The sequence below is a fragment of the Pan troglodytes genome, chromosome 12, assembly GCF_028858775.2.
Source record: "Pan troglodytes isolate AG18354 chromosome 12, NHGRI_mPanTro3-v2.0_pri, whole genome shotgun sequence".
NCBI lineage: Eukaryota > Metazoa > Chordata > Mammalia > Primates > Hominidae > Pan > Pan troglodytes.
This window is the reverse complement of record NC_072410.2, coordinates 11,110,774-11,136,001: the sequence shown is the minus strand read 5'-3', so window position 1 is coordinate 11,136,001 and position 25,228 is coordinate 11,110,774. Positions and strand designations below refer to the sequence as shown.

At 38.4% G+C, this 25,228-nt stretch overlaps 1 protein-coding gene across 3 annotated transcripts in view; it reads left to right on the top strand.

Annotated features, from left to right (window-relative positions):
• TMEM87B (transmembrane protein 87B) overlaps window positions 1–25,228 on the top strand; it is a 61,296-nt gene that overhangs the window by 28,205 nt on the left and 7,863 nt on the right. The window contains exons 9-18 of one of the 3 annotated variants that reach the window (XM_063789424.1): window positions 1,665–1,764; window positions 5,285–5,378; window positions 7,369–7,442; window positions 12,674–12,780; window positions 12,863–12,921; window positions 14,223–14,326; window positions 16,227–16,300; window positions 21,607–21,680; window positions 23,382–23,434; window positions 23,756–23,886. In XM_063789424.1, coding sequence (XP_063645494.1) covers window positions 1,665–1,764; window positions 5,285–5,378; window positions 7,369–7,442; window positions 12,674–12,780; window positions 12,863–12,921; window positions 14,223–14,326; window positions 16,227–16,300; window positions 21,607–21,680; window positions 23,382–23,434; window positions 23,756–23,759 — 743 coding nt within the window. In that variant the 3' untranslated portion in view covers window positions 23,760–23,886. Of the gene's footprint in view, window positions 1–1,664; window positions 1,765–5,284; window positions 5,379–7,368; window positions 7,443–10,861; window positions 10,936–12,673; window positions 12,781–12,862; window positions 12,922–14,222; window positions 14,327–16,226; window positions 16,301–21,606; window positions 21,681–23,381; window positions 23,435–23,755; window positions 23,887–25,228 lie in introns of those variants that run through there. The other 2 variants (XM_063789423.1, XM_063789422.1) reach the window with 2 other exon arrangements.

Below are 25,228 nucleotides of genomic sequence, written 5' to 3'. Positions count from 1 at the left end.
AACTCTCTATCCTGAGCTACAGACATATATATCCAGTCATCTACGAAACAGCTTCTCAATGCCTTGCAATCTTCTCAACCTCTGAATGGCAAAAATGGAGCTCATCCTTTCTGCCTTTGTGTGGCGACCTCGCCCCAGCCCACACTTGCTGCCCTTCCAGGTGTTCCTCTCACTGCATGATACTGCCAGGAGACCTCAGGACCATCTTTCACATCTTTCTTGGCTTCTTGCTCTGCCTGTAGTTCTAGATCTATCTTCGAGGCATTTGACAAGGTCTCTTGTGAGTTCTTGCAGGCAAGATGGAGCTGAAAACAATGTGAACTGAAAACATCAGATGGATTCACAACTGGTTTTGCCACCGTATTTTCTGAATATCTTTCTGAATCTCTTTCTACTTCTCTCCGTCATCACTGCCGGTACTCTCATCATCTCTTAGTTTTCTGGAATAGTCTCCTGAGCATTTTCCTTGCCTGCAGTTTTGTTCCTCTCCAAACCATTGTAGGTAGAGCAATCTTGATAAAATAAAGCCATCCATTTTATTCTAGCAGTCAGCACATTTTTTCTGTCAAGGCCATAGAGGAAATATTTTGGCTTTGCAGGCCATATGGTCTCTGTTGTAACTATTCACCCTTGCCATCAAAGCATAAAAGCAGCCATAGACAGCATGCAAACAAATGAGCATTGCTGTGTTCCCATAAAACTTTATGTTCAAAAACAGATCAGATGTAGGGCCAGATTTGGCCCATGGGCCATAGTTTACCAATCCCTCCTTTGTTCTTTTGTTTATTGTTATTGACTTCCCACTGCCCTTAACATCGAGTGCCGACTCCATGACAGGGGCTCCAAACTGCACGATTGGTCCCTGCCTTTATGACCAGCCTCTTTTCTTGACATCTACCATTACACTCTCTGCTGCAGGCATAATGAATTTTGACTTCTTGCAACATAGTTTGCTTTTCCTCTTTTCTTCTCTACGCCTTTGCACGTGCCATGTTCTTTGCTTTGTCATCCCCCACCCCCAAATACTTAACTCCTGCTTAGCCTTCAAGTCCTGATTTAGATGTCACTTTTTCTGAGTTTTTCGGGACCCAATTCTAGTTCCCCCAGGTGTAGATTAGACTGGCCTTCTTCCAAGTCTGGAGGGATGATGTGTTACCTCTTGCTCTTACCACACTGAGTCCTATTTACTTAGCCTAACCAGAGTACAAGCTCCATGAAGGCAGGGATCAAGATGTCTTTTTCACTATTATAGCCACACAGTAGGAGCATATCAGATACATTTTAAATGAATACATGATGAGGAGATCCTGGAGAAAAGAGAACTCTAGAGGATGTTGTGGTTTTTAAATATTTACAGGACAAGAAGAGAGAGTTCTGTAAAGAGCAAGAACAGAGGGAAGCTCAGGGAGACAGTGTTCAGGCTGATAGAAGAAAGCTGTGCCCAGTGGAGCAGATTAGATAGATAGGGAGTGAATTCTTTAGGAGAGTGTGAATCCTTCACTGAAGTTTTCAAACATCAGTTGGATTCAATGACTTTTAAATCAAATGTGGCTGATTAGTCTGAAGTTCGAATGTAGTTATACACAGGACATGTTGTCGAGAATCTTGGTTGGCAGGCTTCCAGGTGTACACAAAGTGAATTATTTTATTTTTTTCTTCCTCAGCCCAAGGCTTATTGATATTTGCGGAGTTGATTTCTGCGATTAAGAGGACGTTGGCTCGCCTTCTCGTGATCATTGTGAGCCTGGGCTATGGCATTGTGAAGTAAGTACTGGCGTGTGGGAAAAATGCTGGGTCCCAGCCCAGTGATTCAGTCCGTCTACGTTATGACCTTTGTGAAAATGGAACTTCTAAGTATTGTAGTACAAATCCCTTTGGGAAAAATCTACAAGAACACATTTTTAAAAGATTTCCACATACTTGCTATTTTATATTATCTTCCAGTAAAGACCCTGAATTTGTATTTCGATAACTTTATATAGTTAGATGAATAAATAATCAGCTTTAAGGATAATGGAAAATCTAAAATGATTCAAACCATTTTCAAACCCTTTTCTGTTTTTTAGACAGTATCATTAAGCTTTGATGGTCCTATTTGAGTGTTGGAAGAGAGAGTGGATTAAACACCGAGTCAGCAAAACTTCTGACTGAAACCTGTCTGTCCCTCGAGGACCCTGCTTCTGGACCCTCTCCGGCGGGTCTTTTCCTCTTCTCACCTGTGAATCACTGGGCATAACTATGGGAGAACTTGATTTCTATCCTTGTTGTGTTTTTTCAGACCTTTCTTCCTGCTTCTTTCCTAAAACCCTGATTCCCAGAAGCTCACTCTTCAGGCTGGGTCACCTGCTGCATCTTGTTGTGGTCACTGTGAGCTTCCAGACCCTCCCTCATCCCTCAGCTCTGTGGGCACTGGCTTCACAGGTGTCATCCTCAGCATTTCATCTGTCAGAAGGCCATGGGGTCTCAGGAGCCACGTGCATGACCCTTTAAGTAACCTGACCTCACCTCCCCACCTCTCCTGCTCTTGCCTGTCACCACGTTTCAGCTACTGATTCCCAGTATCATTTTCTAGACTTTATTATATGGATAACTGCACCCTCTTCAAAATCTCAGTTTTAAGCAATCCGCTTTTCAACTGTCAACCTCCTCTGTTTCTGGTTACTTTCTTTAACGTGTCGGTGTCAGTCTCTTTTGACTGTACGTTGGCCTCCAGCCTTTTGACCCTGGCACCTTCCATTGTCCCTCCCCATCTTATATCCTTACCTTCTTCCTTTTGCTTGGATTCCCTGGTCCAGCAGGACACTGACAGCCAAAGACCCCTGCCTTTCTCTTTGTCAGCCTTCTTGACAAAACCCCAGCCTTGCTAAGTCCAGCTTTCCTTCTGCCTCAGGCTCCCACCCGAGCAGGGGAATTTGCCCAAAAAGAGCCCTGGACCACACTGAGGGGGCCTACTTGCCATTCATGACCCTAAACTTCACGTGCACCCTCAGTGCTGCTGGCAGTTGTACTCAGTCCCCTTGCCACTATTTCCTCACTCTCCTGTCTGCAGAAGACCGTTTCACCCCTTCTCTCTCAGACTCTACCCTGACCTTAGGTTTTTCTTCACTGAGGAAGTAGAAGCCATCAGAGGGGAATTCCACTGCATCTGTGCCCCCAGACCCTGTCATTTCCCCCACATCTGGACCGCATGAACCACTTTCCTCTTCTTGATAGTCACGGGCCACCCCTGCCTTTGTGCCCACTCAACTGTGAGGGAAACTGTCCTAGTGCTCGGTTTTGCTTTTTCTTGCATCGTCAGCTTTCCTCTCTGGTGGGTCACCCCCATCAGCATCTCGTTATTTCTACCATTTTTTAAAGTGAAGCCCTCCCTCCACCCCACATGGCCCTCTCCTCCGCTTCTGCCTCCTTCCCCTTTCCCCTGTGCAGCGTAACTTCTCACATGAGTAGTCTGTACCTCAGCCTCCCCAGTATTGCTCTATCGAGACTGCTCTTGTCAAGGCCACCATGACCTCCCCCTGCCATATCACATGGCCCTGCTCAGCCCTCGTCCAGTTGTCCTGTGAGCAGCTTTAAGGAGTGCCAGCTTTGCCTGGTTTCTGGGAGCTCGTCTTCCATCCTCTCACGTCACTGGCTACTCCTCCCCAGCCTCCTCTGCTGCACCCTCCTGTGTTCCTGAGCTCCGGCCCCCGGGAGCCCAGGCTCAGGCCTCTGCTCTGTGACTCGCACCCCTAGGCTCTCCTCCTGTGTGCATGCCCGTTTGCTTGTGAGCTGGGGATTGTGGAGTTAGCAGGATTTTAGCCTGGAAGCCTTTATCCCCCTGGAGTTTTATTGGAGATTCTTTCTCAAATGCCTTTGTGTTCTTAGTACAGTGTAGGAAACGAAGGCCTCTTGTTGAAGAATCTTGCAGTACCTTTCACAGCTCTGGTTATGAACATCAGATACCAACAGGTGCAGTGTTGTTACTGTGAAAGGAATAGAAGATTAAATGAATGGGTACAGATACAAACCCTTTTTAAATGAATCCCTTCACTGTTAGCTTGCTTGGCTCAACCCATAAAGTGAGAGCAGTAACATTTCTGGTTATTTGGAGGTTCTGGTTAGTTGATTATAATGAATCAGAATTTAGATTCCTTAGATTAGGTAAATAGTCTTAATTAAATATGAGCTATGGCCATTAACTTAATTTTTTACTTATATTTTGTTTTGAAATGACTATCTTAAATATTTTTTTAAACCAGTTTTTTTCTTCTAATTACTCTGAGAGGAGGGTTTTTGAGCAGCCTTAAATGTATGTGCAATAAATTCTGATTTGCAAATATCATGAAATTATTCTATTTTAAATTATTAATTGCAAAAACCACCATCTTTGTATTTTCCCAACTCAATTATATTTTGAAAGAGCCAAAAAAAAATTTTTTTTTTTTGTTTGTTTTTTTGGAGACAAAAGTCTCACTCTCGCTCAGGCTAGAGTGCAGTGGCGCGATCTTGGCTCACTGCAACCTCTGCCTCCCAAGTTCAAGCGATTCTCGTGCCTCAGCCTCCCCAGTAGCTGGCACTACAGGCACGAGCCACCACCCCCGGCTAATTTTTTGCTTTTTTTGGTAGAGACGGGGTTTCACCATGTTGGCCAGTTTGGTCTCGAACTCCTGAGCTCAAGTGATCTGTGTACCTTGGCCTCCCAAGATGCTAGGATTACAGGCATGAGCCACTGCGCCTGGCCCAAAAATGTTATTGTAACTCTTTCAGTTTAAAGAATGAAAATGAAATTCTGTTAGCACTCCTGTTCTGGTTGAGAGCTGGTGATCAGAAAGGAGGTCATGGACTTCCGTCTCCTCCTGTCCTGCTCTTCCTCTGCCCAAGTCATGAGACAAGTGAATTATCTCTGAAAAGACAGACCTCAGGAAGAATTAAGTTAGACTTCTCAGTGGCACTTAGAAGTTGGCATTTACCTTCCTAGATTTCATCAACCTACTCTTCCATTCTATAGAAACAGTACCTGAATTATATTTATTCTGTTGCTTGAATTTCAGCAGCAAAATCCTCTGGCACCTTTGTGGCCTCCAAATATTGCTTCACAGGCATCAGTATAGCTTCAGGTCCTAGAGAAAGAGACCCTTTGTTCCTGGGCCTGTTTCCTAAAACAAAGTACCTCAGAGCCGGGAACAGACTGATGTGATTAGATAGTGACTTCCTGGTATTGGAAATGGTGCCAGTTACTGTATTCAGGTGCATTTTACTCACCCATGCTTTTTCTTCTTTCTCTGTTTCCTCTTCCTGATTCCAGGCCTCGTTTAGGAACAGTCATGCACCGGGTGATCGGACTGGGGCTTCTATACTTAATCTTTGCAGCTGTTGAAGGCGTGATGAGAGTCGTTGGGGTAAAAACTACATAATTCTACCACCCCTTTTTGTTATTGCTGTGAAATGTGGTTTTACTTTGTATCTCCTGAGATGAATTTCTAGATAGAAACTTGTGAAAAAGGCCCAATTTGAACTTTTCTTCTATGGGATGTTTCCCTTTTAAAATACTTCCTGAAAGGCAAAGGCTAGACAGAGTGCTTCTTAAAATGATATGACTGATTGCGAAGGCACCGCTTGATATCATCCCAGGTATCAGTCCCATCCCAGAAAGGTTCATGGTTGTTCTTCATAGAGAACATTTGTCTTTATCATTATGCAGCTGGTATACCTTAATATCATTCTTAACCCTGGATTTTAAAATGTATCAAGTGAACAGAAAGTTAATTACACCCTTCAGGTATACATACAGTACATTCCATCACTCTTTTAAGTCTCATTTGTTTATTCATTTTCTCTGACTCTTGGGGACTAGCTATTTTGAGGATTCAGTAGACCCCACCACTGGAAAAGCCTAGAGGAAGTGATGTTCAAGGGGAAGGTGACTCTGGATGTGGGCAGCAGCACTTTATTCTCTGGAGAAGTATCAGTATTTATGTCTGCAAAGACCCCTAGATTTCTAGCTTCAGTTTTTTTACTTTTATTTTGTGCGGTTTTTTGTTTGGTTGTCTCATTGGTTGGTTGGTTGGTTGGTTGGTTGGTTGGTTGGTTAGTTGGTTGGTTTTGGAGACAGGGTCTTGCTCTGTTGCCTAGGCTGGGGTGCAGTGGTGCAGTGGCGCAGTGGCATGATCATGGCTCACTGCAGCCTCCATCTCCTAGGCTTAAGCAGTCCTCCCACCTCAGCCTCCCGAGTAGCTGGGACTACAGGTGCAGGCCACCACACCAGACTAATTTTTGTATTTTTTGTAGAGACAGGGTCTCACTATGTTGCCCAAGCTGGTCTTGAGTTCCTGGCTGGCCTCAAGTGATCCTCTTACCTCAGCCTCCCAAAGTATTGGGATTACAGATATGAGCTACCACTCATGGTTGCTTCAGTTTTTTGAATAAATGGTTGAGGATTGAGTGATTAAGAAGCTTATTATATCTTACCTAATCCAAAGACCTTTGTCATTTTACCTAAAATGTCTTTGGATTAGCTGTATAAATCAGATCATAAATATTTATCCAATAATGCTAAAAAGCCTCATTCTTCTCCCTGTTGTCTTTGATACACCTGCATTCTGTGTTAGATGCTCTTTTAGTCTTTGAGTATATTTATTTCCACGTTTGTATGATCATGAAGAACTCTGCATTCATATAATAATAATAATAAATACTTGCCAGAAGGAAATAGAAAAGATAAATATCCCACATGTAAATACACCATATATATTGCATTCCTTTAAAATTGTACATAGCTTTGTGGCACACGCCTGTAATCCTAGCTACTTGGGAGGCTGAGGCAGGAGAATGGCTTGAACCTGGGAGGCAGAGGTTGCAGTGAGCTGAGATTGCGCCATTGCACTCCAGCCTGGGCAACAAGAGCAAAACTCCATCTCAAAAAAAAAAAAAATTTTTTTTTACATAGCCAATATCTTAGATAGTGACTTTTAAAGATGACTAGTCAGAGTAAATGTCTAACATGGATCCCCCCCTTCACTTTTTCTGTGTCCCTTCACAACACAGTCAGGAAAGATCGGGAGTTCGTTTCGTTAATAGCCCTGGCTGTCGGTTTGGTATGGAGGAGAGAGATTGAAATGGCTGGTGTTAGTGAGGTTGGGGACACGATGCTTTTTATTTGCCATTACATAATACAGTTTTATGTTGCTATCATCACATAAATTAGCACTTGTTGCTATCAAAAAACAGGTCATTTCCATGTGCTTAAACACAATCCTCTTAGGAAATTAAATCTTTTATGTGGCTTTGTAAAGTAATGAGATAAGCTAAATTATTTTTCTTCATCAAATAATTGCTATAGTGCAATGAAGGTGTTACATTCAGGTTTCTTCCCTTATTTTTATCTTTCAGGGTTCTAACCATTTAGCTGTTGTTCTTGATGACATTATTTTAGCAGTTATTGACTCCATTTTTGTGTGGTTCATATCCTTTACTGTGTCCTTCAAAATAGTTTGTTGTATCATGAAAATCAGATTACATGTAATTTGTAATAACAATAGAAAGAAATACAGTTATGCATTTTTGTTACCTTAATACGAGGGTTCACTTGAAGGTGAAAAAGTAGCAACTCCCCAAACAAGGAATATCTTTATTTTTTCTATGTAGTTTAGCAAACAGTTAGTGCTCATTCTCAGTATGTGCCCCATACTGACGAGGCATGGGTGAAAAAGATGTCCCTAAATTTAAGGGATTCACAGCCTTGTAGGGGAGACAGATACATAACTGGCATCAATATAGCAGTAGTAGTTGCCATCTTAGAGAGGTGCTGTGCCAACAGGGGAAGAGAGAAGTTAGTGCTGGCATAAAAATCAGGAAAGACTTCACAGAGATGGCAACATTTAAATTGAGACTGGGAAGACAAGTAGGGGTTTACTATTAATAAGGAGGTAATTAGGGAAGAGGCATTCTAGGAGGAACGGAGGGGAGCAAATAGTTGAAGCAGGAAAACAGAGGGGGACAGTGGCAGAATGTCCAGGGAAGCCTGCCTCTGGGTGGACATGCGTGGGAGAGCCTTGGCAGGCGGTTCAGGGAAGGGTGGCAGGGCATGCTCAAGAGCTGAGTGCCTTCCAGAGGCAGGGGCTGGAGAGGAATTGAAGCTGCACAGGTGAGTAATGTGATGAAACCTGTGTCAGTGAGAACTCTGGTGACAGAAGACAATGACGTGGGAAAGGAGAGTCTAGAGGCAGGAAGGTGAGTCAGTATTCCTTTGCCTTTGCAGTGGTCGAAAGAAGAGATGGTGAGGGTCAGAAGTAGGGTAGGGGATATGGAAAGAAGGACCCACGTGATAGACTTGCTAGAAATGGGTGGAAGAGAGCAGGTTCAGAGAAGGTTTAGGGGCTGCAGCCATATTGCAGGAGAAGTTTTAGAGGCAGTAAGTACTGGATCCTCGAGGGTCTTCTCTGATTCGATGACTCAAGTTGAGTCTGGGGAATCCCATTGCTTTTTCTTCATGGGGGCACTTGTGGAAATGGGAGGAATTCCAGAGAAAATGTGACTGACCAGAGTGGAATGCAGGGTTATGCATATCCCAGAACATTCTTTGGATCTGTTTCTATTATATTTATGTCCTCTTTGAAGTGCTTTCCTGTTCGATAGGTTTCATTTTTTGCCAAGTTCTTTGTTTCCTCTGTTTTTGATACTTATGTCTTTTAGCTTTTTGACATTAATTTTTTTTAAAAATTGTTTTTCTTGTATCTTTTTCCATTTTCTCATCTATGTGTCTCATAGGAAGGGCCAGAGGGCTTGGATCTCATCACTATGCCCTAGAAGGAAGGTCTCCCATTTTTCAGGTGTGCTAGCAAACGTAGCACTCCTCACAGGCTCTTCTGAGCCACTTGTGGGTTGTTTTCTAAGCTGGGTCTACCTATTCTTTAAATTCCCTGTTTGTGAATTCTCAATATGCTTCCAACTTAAAAAGCCTATGAAGAGTGCTACAAACCTAAAATTTGTAATTCATTATCCTCACTCGTCAAAGCAGTGATTCTTAACCTTGTTTGGGTACTAGGATCAGACATGCCTTGGAAAATCTGCTAACAGCTGTGGAGCCTCTCTTCACAGAACACAGACACAAGGAGCTTTGCATGACAGGGCAGTTAAAGACTTACCAAATTATATCTGTGGACATCTTAGGAGTCTGAGGAGCCTACTTAGGGAATAATAACTGATCTAAAGAGTTGTTTCTGACTGAACTTGTTTAAAAAAGCATATTCTACTTTGTTCAGAGCTGCTAGTTCAGAATCCAAGTTTGTTGAATAAAATTATAGTTAAATAAATCTGATTTTCTCAGAGAGTAATATAAATATCTTCCTCTGGTGTCATTTTCATATTTTCTATGTTAAAAAAAATTAAAGACATTCATTTGCTAAAAATGTGAAGTCTGTTCCTCAGTTCTACATGTGAGCAGTGTTCCAGTGATAAGAGAGAGTACTCACCACAAAGTCTGTAGGTCCCACAGGACTGCTTGTTAAGGGGACTCTCCTGCCTTAAGAATGGGCAGGAGGTATAAACATACCTTGCATTGGGATAGGCAGAATGACAGTGGAGATGAACCTGCCTGTTGACCTCAGATTATCTTTAGATCTTAGTGTCTTATTTTCTGTCATTGTGTGTTTAGAAAATGAGCTGATTATATCTATTCAATTTAGAATTGTCTTGTTTCTAAAACCGTGTATGCTTGGAACTTTAACAAGTTAGGGAGTATGGTCCTTCATTCAATTAATTAAGCTGCAGACTGCGTTTTTTAAAAAAATAAACTATCTTTTCTGGTAATTTATAGATATTTATTTCAAATACTTCTTGTTCTTTTTTTTTTTTTTAAGACGGAGTCTCGCTCTGTCACCAGGTTGGAGTGCAGTGGCGTGATCTCAACTCACTGCAACCTCCACCTCCCAGGTTCAAGTGATTCTCCTGCCTCAGCCTCCCGAGTAGCTGGGACTACAGGCGAGCGCCACCACGCCCAGCTAATTTTTTGTATTTTTAGTAGATACGGGGTTTCACCGTGTTGGCCAGGACGGTCTTGATCTCTTTATCTTGTGATCTGCCTGCCTCAGCCTCCCAAAGTGCTGGGATTACAGGCGTGAGCCACCGTGCCCTGCCGATTTCTTGTTCTTAACCATCCACAAGGTAGTTCATTGGGAAAAACACTCAGTAATGCAGCTTGGCAGAAAATTCCAAAGAAAAGCAGCTCTGATGGCTCTAATCCATCTGGATTTGAGTGAGGGTAATTTATTACCTTTATGGACAGCATTGACTTTCACACATTCCAGTATCTGATTAGTCAGATTGGGGTAGGAAAATAAGGAAAACAGATGAAAGACTTAGTTTGCTTAATTATGAATATTTATAATGAAAATGTTTCAGGAAATAGTCAAACAAATCTAGAATGTGAAAGATCTTTAGTGTTTCATGGTGAGACAAAGGAAGTCTAATGTCTATTTCTGCATGAGCCTGAATTTGTGAAGTTTGCTGTCAGATTGCTGTTTGGTAATTTTTATCACTAAAATGAAATGTCTGCTTTTTCTATACAGAAAGATAGCAGATTTCCTAAATGATATAAATGACAAGAAAAAAAAAGCAGAACTAAATACGTATATAATTGAGTGCTTTGGAAAATGACCCTGCTTCCTTTGATTTTGATGAACTTACTATAACCAGTCCTCTAAGAATCTAATTCTAAAGTCATAGGAAAAAAAGTAGGCTGAAAAATTCAAAAGCCATAGCCTTAGCCTTTCTCCTGTGGCCCTTCCTCCCCTTTTTTTCTTCTTGTTTCTCTTTTGTTTCTCTTTTCTTTTCTTTCTTTCTTTCTTTTTTTTTTTTTTTTTTTTTTTTTGCTGTTTTGCTGCAGGTGAGTGATTCTGATCTTGTTCTTCTGGCCAGCCTCCCCCTCTCTCTCCTTGACTCTGGCTTGTGCTGGTGGATATCCTTTTCCTACCACAGTAGCGCGCTCTCACTTCAGGATCAGAAGGGCTATTTGTTTTCGTGACTACTTTCCTTCCATGGCAGGAATGATTTACACTTTACCTAAATTTAACAGTGTCTTGGTAAGTGGAGGCTTAGGCAATTTCAAATTTACTTTTTATTCCTTAGCTTAAAAACATTTTTTTAAAATTATTAAACCAGACCAGATTTTTTTTTAATCCTAAAAATTTGGTTTTAGTCAAGAATTGTTAAAAGTATATGTTTTGATGTATTTAAGGAATAAAGTATATTTGCATTTTTAAAGTTCTCATAGTAACCTGAATTGGTTGTATTGTATTGCTTTAGAAATTGATCTTTTGTAATTTGATGGTCATTTAGAAGATTAAAAAGCAGTTTTGTACTAAAGTAGCTTTAGTACTAAAATGAAGTCTTTTATTAATGACATATTTAACATTTTTAAAACTTGCCACATCCATTCTGTTGCTCAGCTCTGTTATTTTTAGTGTTTGGTTCATAAACAAAGCTTGTTGGTCTGCTCCAGAGGAAGGAAATCTCATTTAAGAGCAGAGAGAGCTGGCTTGAATTCTGCTTCACTGCTGAGGAGTCAGTGGAAAAGTCTTCTTTTTGCTTCTTCATCCTTGGCAATGTTGAACTTCACCTGAGCCCTGTGCTCCTGGAAAACAGCCAAGATTAAGACACCCCCCTCCAAACCCCCTTCCCTATTTGTGTTCCGAGAAAAGACTTACCTCAGAGAACCCCCTTCCCCACTGGACTTAGGTAAGACTCCTGGAGGCCCGCTTGTCTACCTATGACAAGGCCGGGCACAGACCCTCTGAGTTCCCATTCCTTGCATCACGAATAATTAGATGAACTCTTTATATCCACTGATCGATCTGAACAAAACACTGAACCAAACTGTAAGTATTCTTCTTCCTCCAGGCCATAAACGTTGACTCACCGTCAGCCTGAGCCAACACACAGCCCTCCCGAGAATCTGCAGACCTCAAGAAAAGACATTCCCTCATCAGTGTGTCTAGTCCCACCACTCACTCCCCACACCTACTGCTTTTTATCCTTGTTTGCTGTGCTCTATAAAAGAAAAACCCTTTTCTGCCTGACCTCTGAGACTCTTGCAGATCTTATAGTCGTAGTATTCTTCCTGTTGCAATAATCGTCCCCCGTTGCAGTCATCTTTCAAATAAAGCCTTTAACTAAGTCCAGATTTGTCTTATCTGATGAATTTTAGTTTTAAAATTTATAAAATGGAATTGGTAGATGACCTAACCTCTTAATTATGGTTATTCAAATAATAAAATGAGAATAGACTAGAAAGAACAAAATAAGAAAGAAATAGGGCCGGAAAAGCACAAGCCAAATGGCATGTCACAATGTGATCTGTAAAGAGTGTCTCACTTGGAGGGGTTTTAGTGCGTGCACTGCTCTATCCCGTGTTGCGGGTGCGTGGCATTGGTGGAACGCATCATGGGTCTTCCGTGTTTTTTCCTTGGAGTTTGTTTTCTTAGTTCAGACAACGGTAAATTGTAAAAGAAAATCTGTGATAAAGTATAATGATTGTACAATATTGGCCAAGAGAACATTTTCTGTGTTTTCATTAGCTTCAAATTTTAGGAACTGTATTTAGCAGTACTGACTTTGGAAACATAGTAGAAGATTCTGTTGTTGTTTTTTTTAACCTCTTATTATTACCTGGAATGTTTTTCCTTAACTTTTTTCACATTTTTATTAGTTTGGCACAAACTATGAAGACCCTAAGGCTAAGAAAGAACACTGTGAAATTTTCGTTATATAGACATTTTAAAAATACTCTGATCTTTGCTGTGCTGGGTAAGCTATTTAATTTTTCTTACAGTAAATTATCTTAGTATTGTTGTATTCCTTCAAAGGTGACTTTTTGTGTGTGTTTCAGCTTCTATAGTGTTTATGGGGTGGACAACTAAGACATTTAGAATTGCAAAATGCCAATCAGTAAGTATAACCTTCCTATTTAAACAGTTATTTTTATTTATACTATTTTGTAGAATTTTGAAGAATTTAGTTTATGCTTGCAAATAGAGGTGATTTTAATGGAGATTTTCGTTTTTACTTTGAACTATTTTTTACAGAGTTATAAAAACTTTTGGCTGGGTGTGGTGGCTCACGCCTGTAATCTCAGCACTCTGGGAGGCCAAGGCAGGTGGATCACGAGGTCAGGAGATCGAGACCATCCTGGCTAACACAGTGAAACCCCGTCTCTACTAAAAATACAAAAAATTAGCGGGTGCCTGTAGTCCCAGCTACTGGGGAGGCTGAGGCAGGAGACTGGTGTGAACCCAGGAGGTGGAGCTTGCAGTGAGCTGAGATTGCGCCACTGCACCCCAGCCTGGGCGACACAGCAAGATTCCATCTCAAAAAAAAAAAACAAAAAAAAAAACTTTTAACTCCTCCAAGTGAGTCTGAAAAAGTTCCTCCGAAATCTCCTTTTCCTATTATGCCCTTTTGTCAAGTTTTTTTAATATATTTTGAAAATAAATTCTCTTCCTGTATACCCTAACAGGAAATCCTTTTCTTCCTGCACACCGTGAAATTGAGTGGTTTGTATCTAGATGGACTAGAAATCTTAAGACTGGCATGTTTCTAGGATCGTGTGTTCAGTATGGGCATTCGAGCGATGTTTTCTTTTTTTTTTTGAGAAGAGTCTCACTCCGTCAGCCAGTCTGGAGCGCAGTGGTGCGATTTCAGCTCACTGCAACCTCCGCCTCCCGGGTTCAAGCAATTATCTGCCTCAGCCTCCCGAGTCGAGTGATGTTTTCTATGGGTTCTCATGTTGGAAGAAGATATATTCTTACACTTAGAATATGAAAGGTCCTCTTTTGGGGATTTGTCGAGATTTGGAGCTAGTCTCTAGTGCCATATAAATAATCACAAAAAGCCCTCTGAAAATCCAGAGCTTTTGCTGCCTTAGAGACAATTTAATAAAAGAAGAGGCTGGGCCTTCTGACCTTAGTATTTGCCATTTGAAATCCTAAGTATATGTTTTGCATCTTTTGATTTTGAAATCTTTCTGTTAACCCAAAAATTTTATGGCAGGGAATATTTGTAACGTTAAACAACCCTTTAGAAACATTTTGAACAATATAGGTTTCTTGAAAAAATATGTGCTTGTTTATTTGGAAGACTTACTGGTTGGAAAGATTTCATTAGTACTTGTCATTGTACATTATTTGAATGGGAAACCTATATGCTTATCAGAAAATTAACGTTTCATGCTTGAATTGTCCTTATTTTAGGATTGGATGGAACGCTGGGTTGACGATGCATTTTGGAGCTTCCTTTTTTCGCTTATCCTTATTGTAATCATGTTTTTGTGGAGACCATCAGCAAACAATCAGAGGTACCTAACATGGGCAATTTCAAGTCGTCAAGGATTTGTTGATCACCTTCTATAGTGTCAAGAACACGTTTATAGAAACCAGGAGAATAGTTGCTTTTAAGGAGTATACAGTCAAGTAGGGAGATAAGCAAAACAAATGCAAGACAGTGAAAAAAGAGATGTATAGACTAGTCAAAGGGAAGATGGAAGAGGGTTGAGGAAGACTTCTTGAAGCGACAGCGCTTACATTACACCTTGAGGAAAGGAATAGGATGGCGAATGACTGAACTGGGAAAGAGTGTCCATTTTCTGGGATGGTGGGAAAGGCATGAGATACTTTGGAGGCCAGTGAGACATGCAGTTTGGTTAATACCACATACTCATATTGGAGGGAGATCAAGCTGGAAGGGAGAAGTACGGCCAAAATGACAAAAGACTTGAGTGTCAAGTTCAGAAAGTTGTACTTGAGACTGCATGTGATAGGAAGCCTCAGCTTCCTTGCTTTATCCCTTTGCCCCAAGGAGAGAACTTAAGTTCTTGTCCATCCTTTAGGAAAAAATGAAAAAGTATGTACAGATTCAACATCCCAAATCCCAATCCAGAATGCTACAAAATCCAAAACTTTTTGAGCACGGACAGGATACTCAAAGGAAGTGCTCATTGGAACATTTTGAATTTCAGATTTTCAGATTTGGGATGCTCAACTGGTAAGGATAATGCAAATGTTCCAAAATCTGAAAACATCCAAAACTCAAAACACTTCTGGTCTCAGGCATTTTGCATAAAGGCTACTCAACCTCTATCAGTGTGTTTCTCCTGTCCTTTTTAAAATTATACAATAATACATATATATATATACACACACGCATATACATACACATACTGTTCTGTACCTTCCTGTTTAAGGTCACGCCTATAATCCTAGCACTTTGGGAGGCCAAGGTGGGTGTATGACTTGAGCCCAGGAATTCGAGACCAGCCTGGGCAACAAGGCAAAACCCTCTTTCTACAAAAAAATACAAAAATTAGCCAGGTGCGGTGGTATGTGCCTGTACTCCCAGCTACTTGGGAGGCTGAGGTGGGAGGATGGCCTGAGCCCAGGAGGTGGAGGTTGCAGTGAACTGAGATCATGCCACTGCTACTGCACTCCAGCTTGGGCAACAGAGCCAGACCCTGTCTCAAAAAAAAAAAAAAAAAAAAAAAAACACAAAAAAAAACAACTATCTTTCCATATCAGCATGTATAGATCTACCACATTACTTTTAATGGTTTTATGGCATTTTATAACATGAATGTAATATAATTTATATAAGCAGTCCCTGGTTATTAGACATTTTGTTTACAAAATAGATTTTTGCTATTATCAATAATGTTTTCAGAATGCTGTTGGACATCATCTTGGCAAACTTTTGTTAGTGTAATGTAAGGTAAATGAATTTTTACTTTAATGGCTATTGCCAAATGACCCTCCAGAAAGGTTGTCTTGATTCACACTCCATCAGCAGTATTTTGAGCTTATCACCCTAGGAATTGTGGCCCATTCAGTGGGCTTTATTTTCACCAATCAGATTAGCAACTTTTCTTTTTTTAGGGAATAAACTGACAAGTGGTGAGCAAAGAGGTAAACCTGACATGGAGAAAGAAACAGCAGAAAGTTCCCTTCCCTCAACATTAAATATTGCAAAATTGCTTTGCAGAAAGATTTTACCCACTTATGCTTTTACAAACAGGGTTTGAGAGCTCCAGTTTCACAATTTCTTAATGATAATTTTAGCTAATTTGAAAATAATTATGTTTTCATTATTTTAAAGTATAAGAAATTTTTTAAATGTAGATTTTTTATACAATGGCTTTTAGATATAAACTGAAAATTGAACAAGTTTAAACATACTAGTAAAACTACTCCTTGTTTTTGCTATAGATATGCCTTCATGCCCTTAATAGATGATTCTGATGATGAAATTGAGGAATTCATGGTAACTTCTGAAAATTTAAGTGAGTAATATGTTTTCTTTTTAAATGACCATTGTACATATTGCAACAGAAATATTGTACCTTTACCCGTGATGCAAGGTCACATATATTGTTTTTTTCTATAAAATATTTTAAAAACTTTTATCTTCAGAAACCTTATTTTGGTAGACAGTAACAGAAAGGTCAGTGATGAAATTTTGAAGACTATTGTAGTTTGAGCTTGTTACTCATTTCGTAAAATGTTGAAATAGTTACACTGTTTTTCATAAGAATGGTTTGATGTATATTGTGCTTAGCTGCTAAATAATGTTCATCTTGATGATTGCTAAGTTTCTTTGAGTTGCATCTTCTTGCTCTTTTTAAAGTATGCACACCTGTAATTTCTGATCATGCTGAAAGCATTTCTACTTAAAGTTTTAATGATATTTTCATTCTTTCTGTTATTTTCTACATAGCATTTTATCATTTTATTAATTTTATTGTAATCTAAGCATCTGTTAAGGCAACATCAATAAGTAACTCAGATGTGGAGGGTAATTTTATCTTTGTTTCATTTTTTTGTCCTCTTACTTTTGCTTCTCTTAGTAACATTCTTTTTCACCTTCTGTTTTGGTTCTCTAATACATCGATGAAATAGAAAACAGGAAAAGAAATAGAAAAAAATCATCAAATCTAAAAGTAATTACTTTGAAAAGCTTAGTGAAAAGTGGCTTAACCTCTAGCTACTCTAAACCAGAAATAAAGAGAAAGTACAGTGGACCCTTGAACAATGTAGGGTTAGGGGCACCAAACTCCTGAGCAGTTGAAAATCTACTTATAACTTTTGACTCTCCCAAAACTTAACTACTGATAGTCAACTGTTGACCAGAAGCCTTACTGTTAACATAGTTATCACATATTTTGTATATTATATGTATTTTATACTGTATTCTTACAATAAGGTAGGTGGAGCAAAGAAAATGTTATTAGGTAGAAGGAAAGGGGAGGCAGCAAAGGCAGACATATATGGTGTCACTTTTATTGAAAAAAACTTGCATGTAGGTGGACCTGAGCAGTTCAAACCCATATTATTCAAAGGTCAACTGTAGTACAGTAAGACAAACTTCTAATGTTGGAAATGATAGAGAGGACATTACTATGGTAAAAAAGGTAAATAAGGAAATATTATGAACAACTTTATGGTAACAAATTGGGCAATCTGGATGAGGCAGACAAGTTCATTGAAAAATACAAGTTCATTGAAAAATACATACAACAACCCAATTTTAATTCTAACCCTGTGCCACTAAGTCTGAATAGCTCTGATCTATTAGAAATTTAAAAAAAATTTTTTTAATTTAAAATCTTCCTATGAAGTACCAGGCCCAAATGGATTCACTAGTGAGTCCTTTCAAATACTTAAGGAAGAAATGGAAGAAATATTCTAATTTTACACAAAATCTTTAGAATGTAAAGGAGGTGGGAGTACTTAAAAGGCCAGTACAACTGAAATGCCAAAGTCTAACAGACGTTACAAGAAAAAATTATAGACCAAAAATTATAGACCAATTATACACCAATATATCATTAATGAGTGGGCATACAAAAATTCTTTAAAAATATTAGCAAATAAAATCTAGCAAAATATAGAAAGACAATCATGATCAAGTGGACTTTATCCCAGGGTTGCAAGGCTGTTTTAACATTCCGAAAATCACTCGGTATAATTCATCATATTAAAATAGTACAAATAAGGCTGGGTGCGGTGGCTCATGCCTGTAATCCCAGCAGTTTGGGAGACTGAGGCAGGCAGATCACCTGAGGTCAGGAGTTTGAGACCAGCCTGGCCAACATGGCAAAACCCCCCTCTTGACTAAAAATACAAAAATTAGCCGGGCGTGGTGGTGTGTGCCTGTAATCCCAGCTACTTAGGAGGCAGAGACGGGAGAATTGCATGAACCCAGGAGGCAGAGTTTGCAGTGAGCCAAGCCACTGCACGCCAGCCTGGACAACAGAACAAGACTCTGTCTCAAAAACATAAATAAATAAATAAAAATAAAAATAAAATAGTACAAATAAAAGAAGAAAGAAGAAAAAAATGACAAAAGTATCTCAGTGGGTACAAATAACAAAAGCCTCAGCAAACTAATTCTAAAATGGTATGAAAACACTCCACAGTTAAAATTCTATTTAATGGTGAAATAGTGAACACTTTCTTCTCAAGATTAGGGATAAAGTGCAAGGGTATGTACATACCACTTTGATTCTGCATTGTATGGGAGGTCCTACCTAGTGCAGAGAAGCAAAACAAAACTCCAAAGAATGTGCAAGAAAGAACATGTGGAAGGGAGGAAGTAAAACTGTGTTTATTCGCAGGCAACAAGGTTATGTATGGAAAAATCCCAAGGAGTCTAAAGAGAAGAAAAAGTACGGTAGAACTAAGTGACTGTGACAGTCATAGGGTATAGGTCCAATGTACAGAAGTCAGTTGTTTTTCTACATATTAACTGAAAACAATTGAAGGTGAAGTTTAAAATGTTATTTACCATACCTTCAAAAATAAAATACTTGGAATAAGTTTAATGAAAAATACGTAAAACCTCTGCAATGAACACTATAAAACAATGCAGAGATAAATTTTAGAATAAGTAAATGTAGAGATAGAACCTGTGTCTGAATTGGAACTCTCAGTATTAAGCTGTCAGTTTCCCAGTCTGATAAACAGATTAAGTGCAATCCCAATTATAATTCTAGCTGACTTAAAAAAAATACAGTGGTTAAGTTGATTCTAAAATGTATATGGAAAAGCAAAAGACGTAGAAGATCCTTAACATTCTTGTAGTTACAACATGGATGAACCTTGAAAACATTATTTTAAGTGAAAGAAGCCAATCACAAAAGACCACATACTGTATAATTTTGTTTATATGAAAGGTCCAGAATAGACAAGTCCGTAGAGGCGGAAAGTAGATCAGTGCTTGTCACAGGTTAGAGGAGGGGGAAAGTAGGGACTGACTGCTAATGGGTTTGGGGTTTCTTTGTGGGGTGATGAAAATTTTCCAAAATTGGAGAGTGGTGAATATCTCAAATCTCTGTGAATATCTCAAAATCTAACTGTACTTCAATATGGTATGCGAATTATCTCTCAATAAAATAAAATTAGTGGATTTATGCTGATTTCAAGACATAATTATTTCAGATTACAGCAATCCAGACAGTGTGGTATTGGCATAAGGATAGAGAAATCCATCAAGGTAGTAAAATAGAGTCCAGGAATAAACCCATGCATGTGTGGTCAGTTGATTTTTGACAAAGGCACCAAGGCTTACATGAAGAGAGGATAGTCTTTTTAATAAATGGTACTGGAACAACTGGATAAATGTGTAGAAAAAAAAATCATTAGACTTTTGTTGCACATCTCACAATCAATTCAAGATGGATCACAGACCTAATGGAACAGCTTCAACTGTTATTCTTCTAGAAGAAAAAAGGAAAATATTTTAATGACGTTGGATGGGGTAATTTCTTAGGACACGAAAAACAGTAACCATTAAATTAAAAAATGAGACTTTAGCAAAATTTAAAATCTATGCTCATCAGGAAGAATTTAAGAAAATAAGAAGGCTAGCTACAGTGGGAGATAAAATATTCTCAGTACATATATATCTGACAAAGGGCTTATATCCAGAATATAAGTAGAATTCCTGTAAATCAATAAATGATAACCTATGTTGCAAAAAATGAGCAGAAGACTAGTGTAGACACTTCAAAGAAGACATAGGAATGGCCAATAAACCCGTTAAAAGGTGCTCAATATAATCAGTCATCAGGGAAATGCAAATTAAGACCATAATGAGCTGCCACCACACATCTGCTAGAATGGTTAAAATTAAAAAGTCTGATAGATAGCATGAACTATTGGAGAGGATGTGGAACAGCTGGCTCTCTCATACAGTACTTGAAGGAATGTAAAATAGCATGACCGCTTTAGAAAGCAATGTGACAGCTTCTTACAAAGTTAAGCATATACCTACCATACAGTTCAACTGTTCCACTCTAAGGTTTACCCAGAAAAATGAAGCAGATGTCTACAGAAACACAAGAATGTTTACAGCAGCTTTATTCTTAATAGTCCAAAACTGGAAGTAACACAATTATCTACGAACAGGTGAAAAGATAAATAAATTGCCGTATATCCATACAATGGAATACTTTTCAGTAATAAAAAGTAACCAACACTCTATAACATAACTTAATCTCAAAAATGTTTATCTTGCATGAAAGTGTTGCATGATTTAGATGATTATCTAAATCAGAGCAGTGGTTGCTTTTGGTGAGGTGGGGATTGACCAGAAAGGAACTTAAAGAACCTTCTGTGATAATGGAAATGTTAACTGTATTGATTGGCATGGCAGTTACTCAAGTGTATATATTTGTCAGGTTTCTTCAGACTGTACACTTAAAATTTGTAATATATATATATATACACACACACACGCTTCAGTGTTCAAAAATCACTGTATTCCCCTTCTGAGAGAAATGTTGGGGTTTCGAATGTCCCAGGAAAACATTTTTGGATTGAGGAACCTCATTTTTATTTATTACATCAGCTTATGTTATAATTGTTCTAGTTTATGGAGAAGCAATATTTGTAAATTAGGGTAATAACAAAAGTGACTACTTACTGGGCATAGACTGTGTGTCAGGCATTTTATATGTGCTAACTTGTTCAATGGCCACTAGAACTCTATGAGGTAGAAATTATTATTATCCCCAGTTTATAGTCAGAAACACTAAGTCACAGGAAGTTAATTGCTTTGCCCAAGATTCCAGTGAGGCAGACACTTAGCCTTTGCTCCACTGAAACTGCAAACATGCAGAAGAGCCTTGGTCAAATATGAAAGAAATCTTGATCTTTCCTGTCTTCTTTATGCCATACGCACATTTCAAAATTTGTACATCAGGGATGTAAAGCATACCCAAAGATGTGTTTTGTTCTTGAATGTACCATGAATCCTGAAGATTTTTAAATCCATAAACTTTAAAATAATTGCAGTTAAGGAAATATGTATGCATGTATCCTTGTTTGTTTAAACTCTAAAACTAGGATTCAAACAAGAAACTTGAAAACCTGGTGGTTCTGACAAATAGTTTTCAAAAATCTGTGACCTTTTTTCATATATCTTTCCTACATTCCCAAATGGTAAATCCAGCATCCTGCCTAAAGTGTCCATTATTAACCCTCCATTTCTAAAAAGATATAGTATTTTTTCTTATTAGATTATTAAATTTCTAAAGGAAAATACTATTTTGTGATTTTATATATATGTTTATAATGTCTCTCGTAGCCGAAGGAATAAAATTAAGAGCCTCAAAATCAGTTTCCAATGGAACAGCTAAGCCTGCCACTTCTGAGAACTTTGTGAGTATGGTATATATTTAGTACAATCTTAGTCTTCCTTAGTCTTCACTACTTTAGAGGGCTATACGAGTGTCATATTCATTGACTCTCAGAAGAACAGTTTTTACTAGGATTTTGTTGTTGTTGTTATAAAAATTAGTGTTGCCAAGTAGCAATCCTGGTTGTCCATAACTGAAATACCTTCATTGTAGATCTCACTTCTCACCTGCTGTTCCTAGGCCAGCAGCATGAGCATCATCTGGGAACTTGTTAGAGATGCAGAGTCTCAGGCCTACCCTGGACCCTCCTGAATTGGAATCTGCTTTTCGAAAAGATTCCATAGGCTGTTCATCTGCACGTTCGAGATGGGAAAGCTTTGTTCCAATAAAAGCTTGTGTTAACTTTTCAGCATATGAAAGTGATTTTTGAAGCCATTTTAAAATAACATTTGTTATCTGTTGGTAAAGAACTTTATGTGTTACCTACACGGTTACCAAAATTAACAGATTTTTTTTTTGAAGTGGGAAGCTTGAATAAAATTGTAAAACATTGGGCAGAGATGAGCTAAAAAATATTTTCTGCATGTTATTTATGCATAAAAATGTTTTTGAAGACAACGATGTAAAATGGAAATGTCTATCATATAGTTTTATACTTTCCTTTCTTATAACTATATGTGCTGTGATTAATACTATGTAAAAATTTATGTATGCATATATAAGTTCTGACAGGATAGATAATATGTGAAGACATTTTTTATCTGTTAGATTTGGCAGATTCTCTAATAGATTCGACAGATGGATAAATAAACAAGATGGATAACATAGACTGGAGGGATGGATAGAAAGGATAGATGGATGGATAAAATAGATAGCTAGGTAGTTAGATAAGATAGACATAGACAGATAGCTATCTCAGCTGACCTGCTTTCCTTTTCTTGCCTCCTGTAGGGAGATGAGCATAAATGAGTGATACAAATAAATAGGCTTTTCTAAAGTTAGAATATTTGAGATCAGGCCCAGTGGCTAATGCCTGTAATCCCAGCACTTTGGGAGGCTGAGGCAGGCAGATCGCTTGAGCTGAGGAGTTCGAGACCAGCCTGGGCAACATGGTGAAACCCCATCTCTACTAAAATTACAAAAAGTAGGCGGATGTGGTGGCATGTGCCTGTAATCCCAGCTACTCAGGAGGCTGAAACAGGAGAATTGCTTGAACCTGGGAGGCGGAGGTTGCAGTGAGCCAAGATCACACCGCTGCACTCCAGCCTGGGCGACAGAGTCAGACTCTGTCTCAAAAAAAAAAAAAAAAAAAGAATGTTTGTATTATCATCTTTTTTTTTAAAGTTATAAACTCATTATATAAGAACTTGAACAAATTAGGAGGCATAATGAGTGTGGCAAAGCAAAAATTCAATATCCTTGCTATTTTCTATCTGACAAATGAAGTTTGTGTTTTTACTGTGATTTCTCAGGACAAAAAAAATAATATTTCATACATCCAACTAAAACCAAGAAGTGTAGAAATCTGAAATCTAATTTTTGCGTGTGTAAGAAAACAGTGGCATAATTTCTGTATGGCATGAGTGCCAACTTAGGACATATGTAGAAACTAAAAGAATGTCAAATATTTACATTTAAACACTTAAGTTATATATATATTCTGTTTTAAAAATTCTGCTGTCAGGTGATATTAAGCAAATGCTAAGTATAAATATTTCTACAGGATGAAGATTTGAAGTGGGTAGAAGAAAATATTCCCTCTTCATTCACAGATGTGTAAGTTATCTTCTGTTACAGTTTGATTGTAAATTTTAGGCTGTAGTTTAAAAGGGATCGTTCTCATCCTTTGTCATGTGCTTTTCAAACCTCGTACTTCCATGTACTTGGGTAAGCCCCTATCACCAGTCCATGGCCCTTACAGAACTACAAAGAAAACAAAACCCTGGCTTGTTTTGTTTTTCACGGTACAGCAACCATTTTAAAACTAGTGGCCTCTAACCAACTCTAGCTTTTTCTGATCTGCCATTATCAGGATCATTTCATTTTTTATCTATTATGGAAATCGTCAAATGTATGTAAACTTTTTTTTTTTTAAAGGTAACCACAGCACCATGTATTGTGAGGAGGCTTTTGGAGGAAAAACATGAGTATAGGAATCGCCTCTGGAAACTTTGAGCTATTCAGGATCTTCTTTATCTATGTTCTGTTTGACACAAGAATTCCAGATAGCTGTTTCCATAGTGAAAAATAGAATAGCCAAGTATGATAAAATTTTTTTACATATTGGTCTTTCCCTCCCTAGCCCCCATCTGGTTTCTGTTTAGATAGCTTCTGTGTACTATGATATTCCTTTTGCCTGAAGAATTGCCTTTACATTTCTTTCTTGTAGTGCAGGTATGCTGGTAGTGAATCTGTCAGATTTTTGTTTGTCTGAAAAAGTCTTTGTTTCACCTTTATTGAATAAATTTTTGTGGGAATACAATTCTTTGTTGACCTTTTTTTTCTTTCAACACTTAAAAGGTTGGTCACTTGAATGTCTTCTGGCTTTCATAGTTTCAGAAAGATGTCTGCTTTAGTTCTTATCTGTGTTCCTCCACATGTTATATGGGTTTTGTTTGTGTGGGTTGAGGTTTTTTTGGGTGACAAGGGCTGGGGAATTGTCTGCCTTCAGGATTTTCACTTTCTCTTTAGTTTTCGTCATTATGAATATGATAATTCTAGGTTTGTGTGGGCATATATTTTCATTTCTCTTGGCTGTATACCTAAAGTGGAATTGCTAGATCATATGGTAACTCTATGTTTAACATTTTGAGGAAGTGCCAAGCTGTTTTTCAAAGCAGCTGCATTATTTTATAATCCTATCAGCAATATATGAGGGTTCCAACTTCTCCAAACTTTTTGTTAACACTTATTATTGTCCACCTTTTTGATTTTAGCTCTTAGTGACTATGAAGTGATATGTCATTGCACTTATGAATTACTGGAATGCAAACTGCCTTGTTGGGGACTAGTGTTAAATATATTTAACTATGGAATTCAAACTGTCTTGTTGGGGGACTAGTGTTATTTAATTAAACTGTGGTAACTGAAATTAATGTATAAATAGTCTGTGCAAAGTAAGAACTGCCTATTCATTATGAAACTAACAATACACTGTTATACTTTTTTATTTTAGCAGTCAGAAAAGGAAAATATGGGTGTATATATTCTTTTATATTTCCCATGTATTTACTTTTTCTTCTTTCTTTCCTCTATATATGAGCTAAGACCTTCCTCCTATAGGTCTTTCTTTAATATTTCTTATAGGATAGGTCTGCTGACAACAAATTCTCTCAATTTTATTTCTGTGAAAATGTATTTACTTTTCCTTCCTTTTTAAAGGATAGTTTTGCTGGATATAGAAATCTTGATTGACTTTTGTTTGAGCACTTCCAACATGTCTTTCCAATATCTTCTGGCTTTTGTTGTTTTTGAGGAGAAAGTAGTCATTAATTGTATTGTTCTCATGTGTGTGATGTGACATTTATCTTTTGCTGTTTTTCTGATTTTTCCTTTATATTTGGCTTTCTG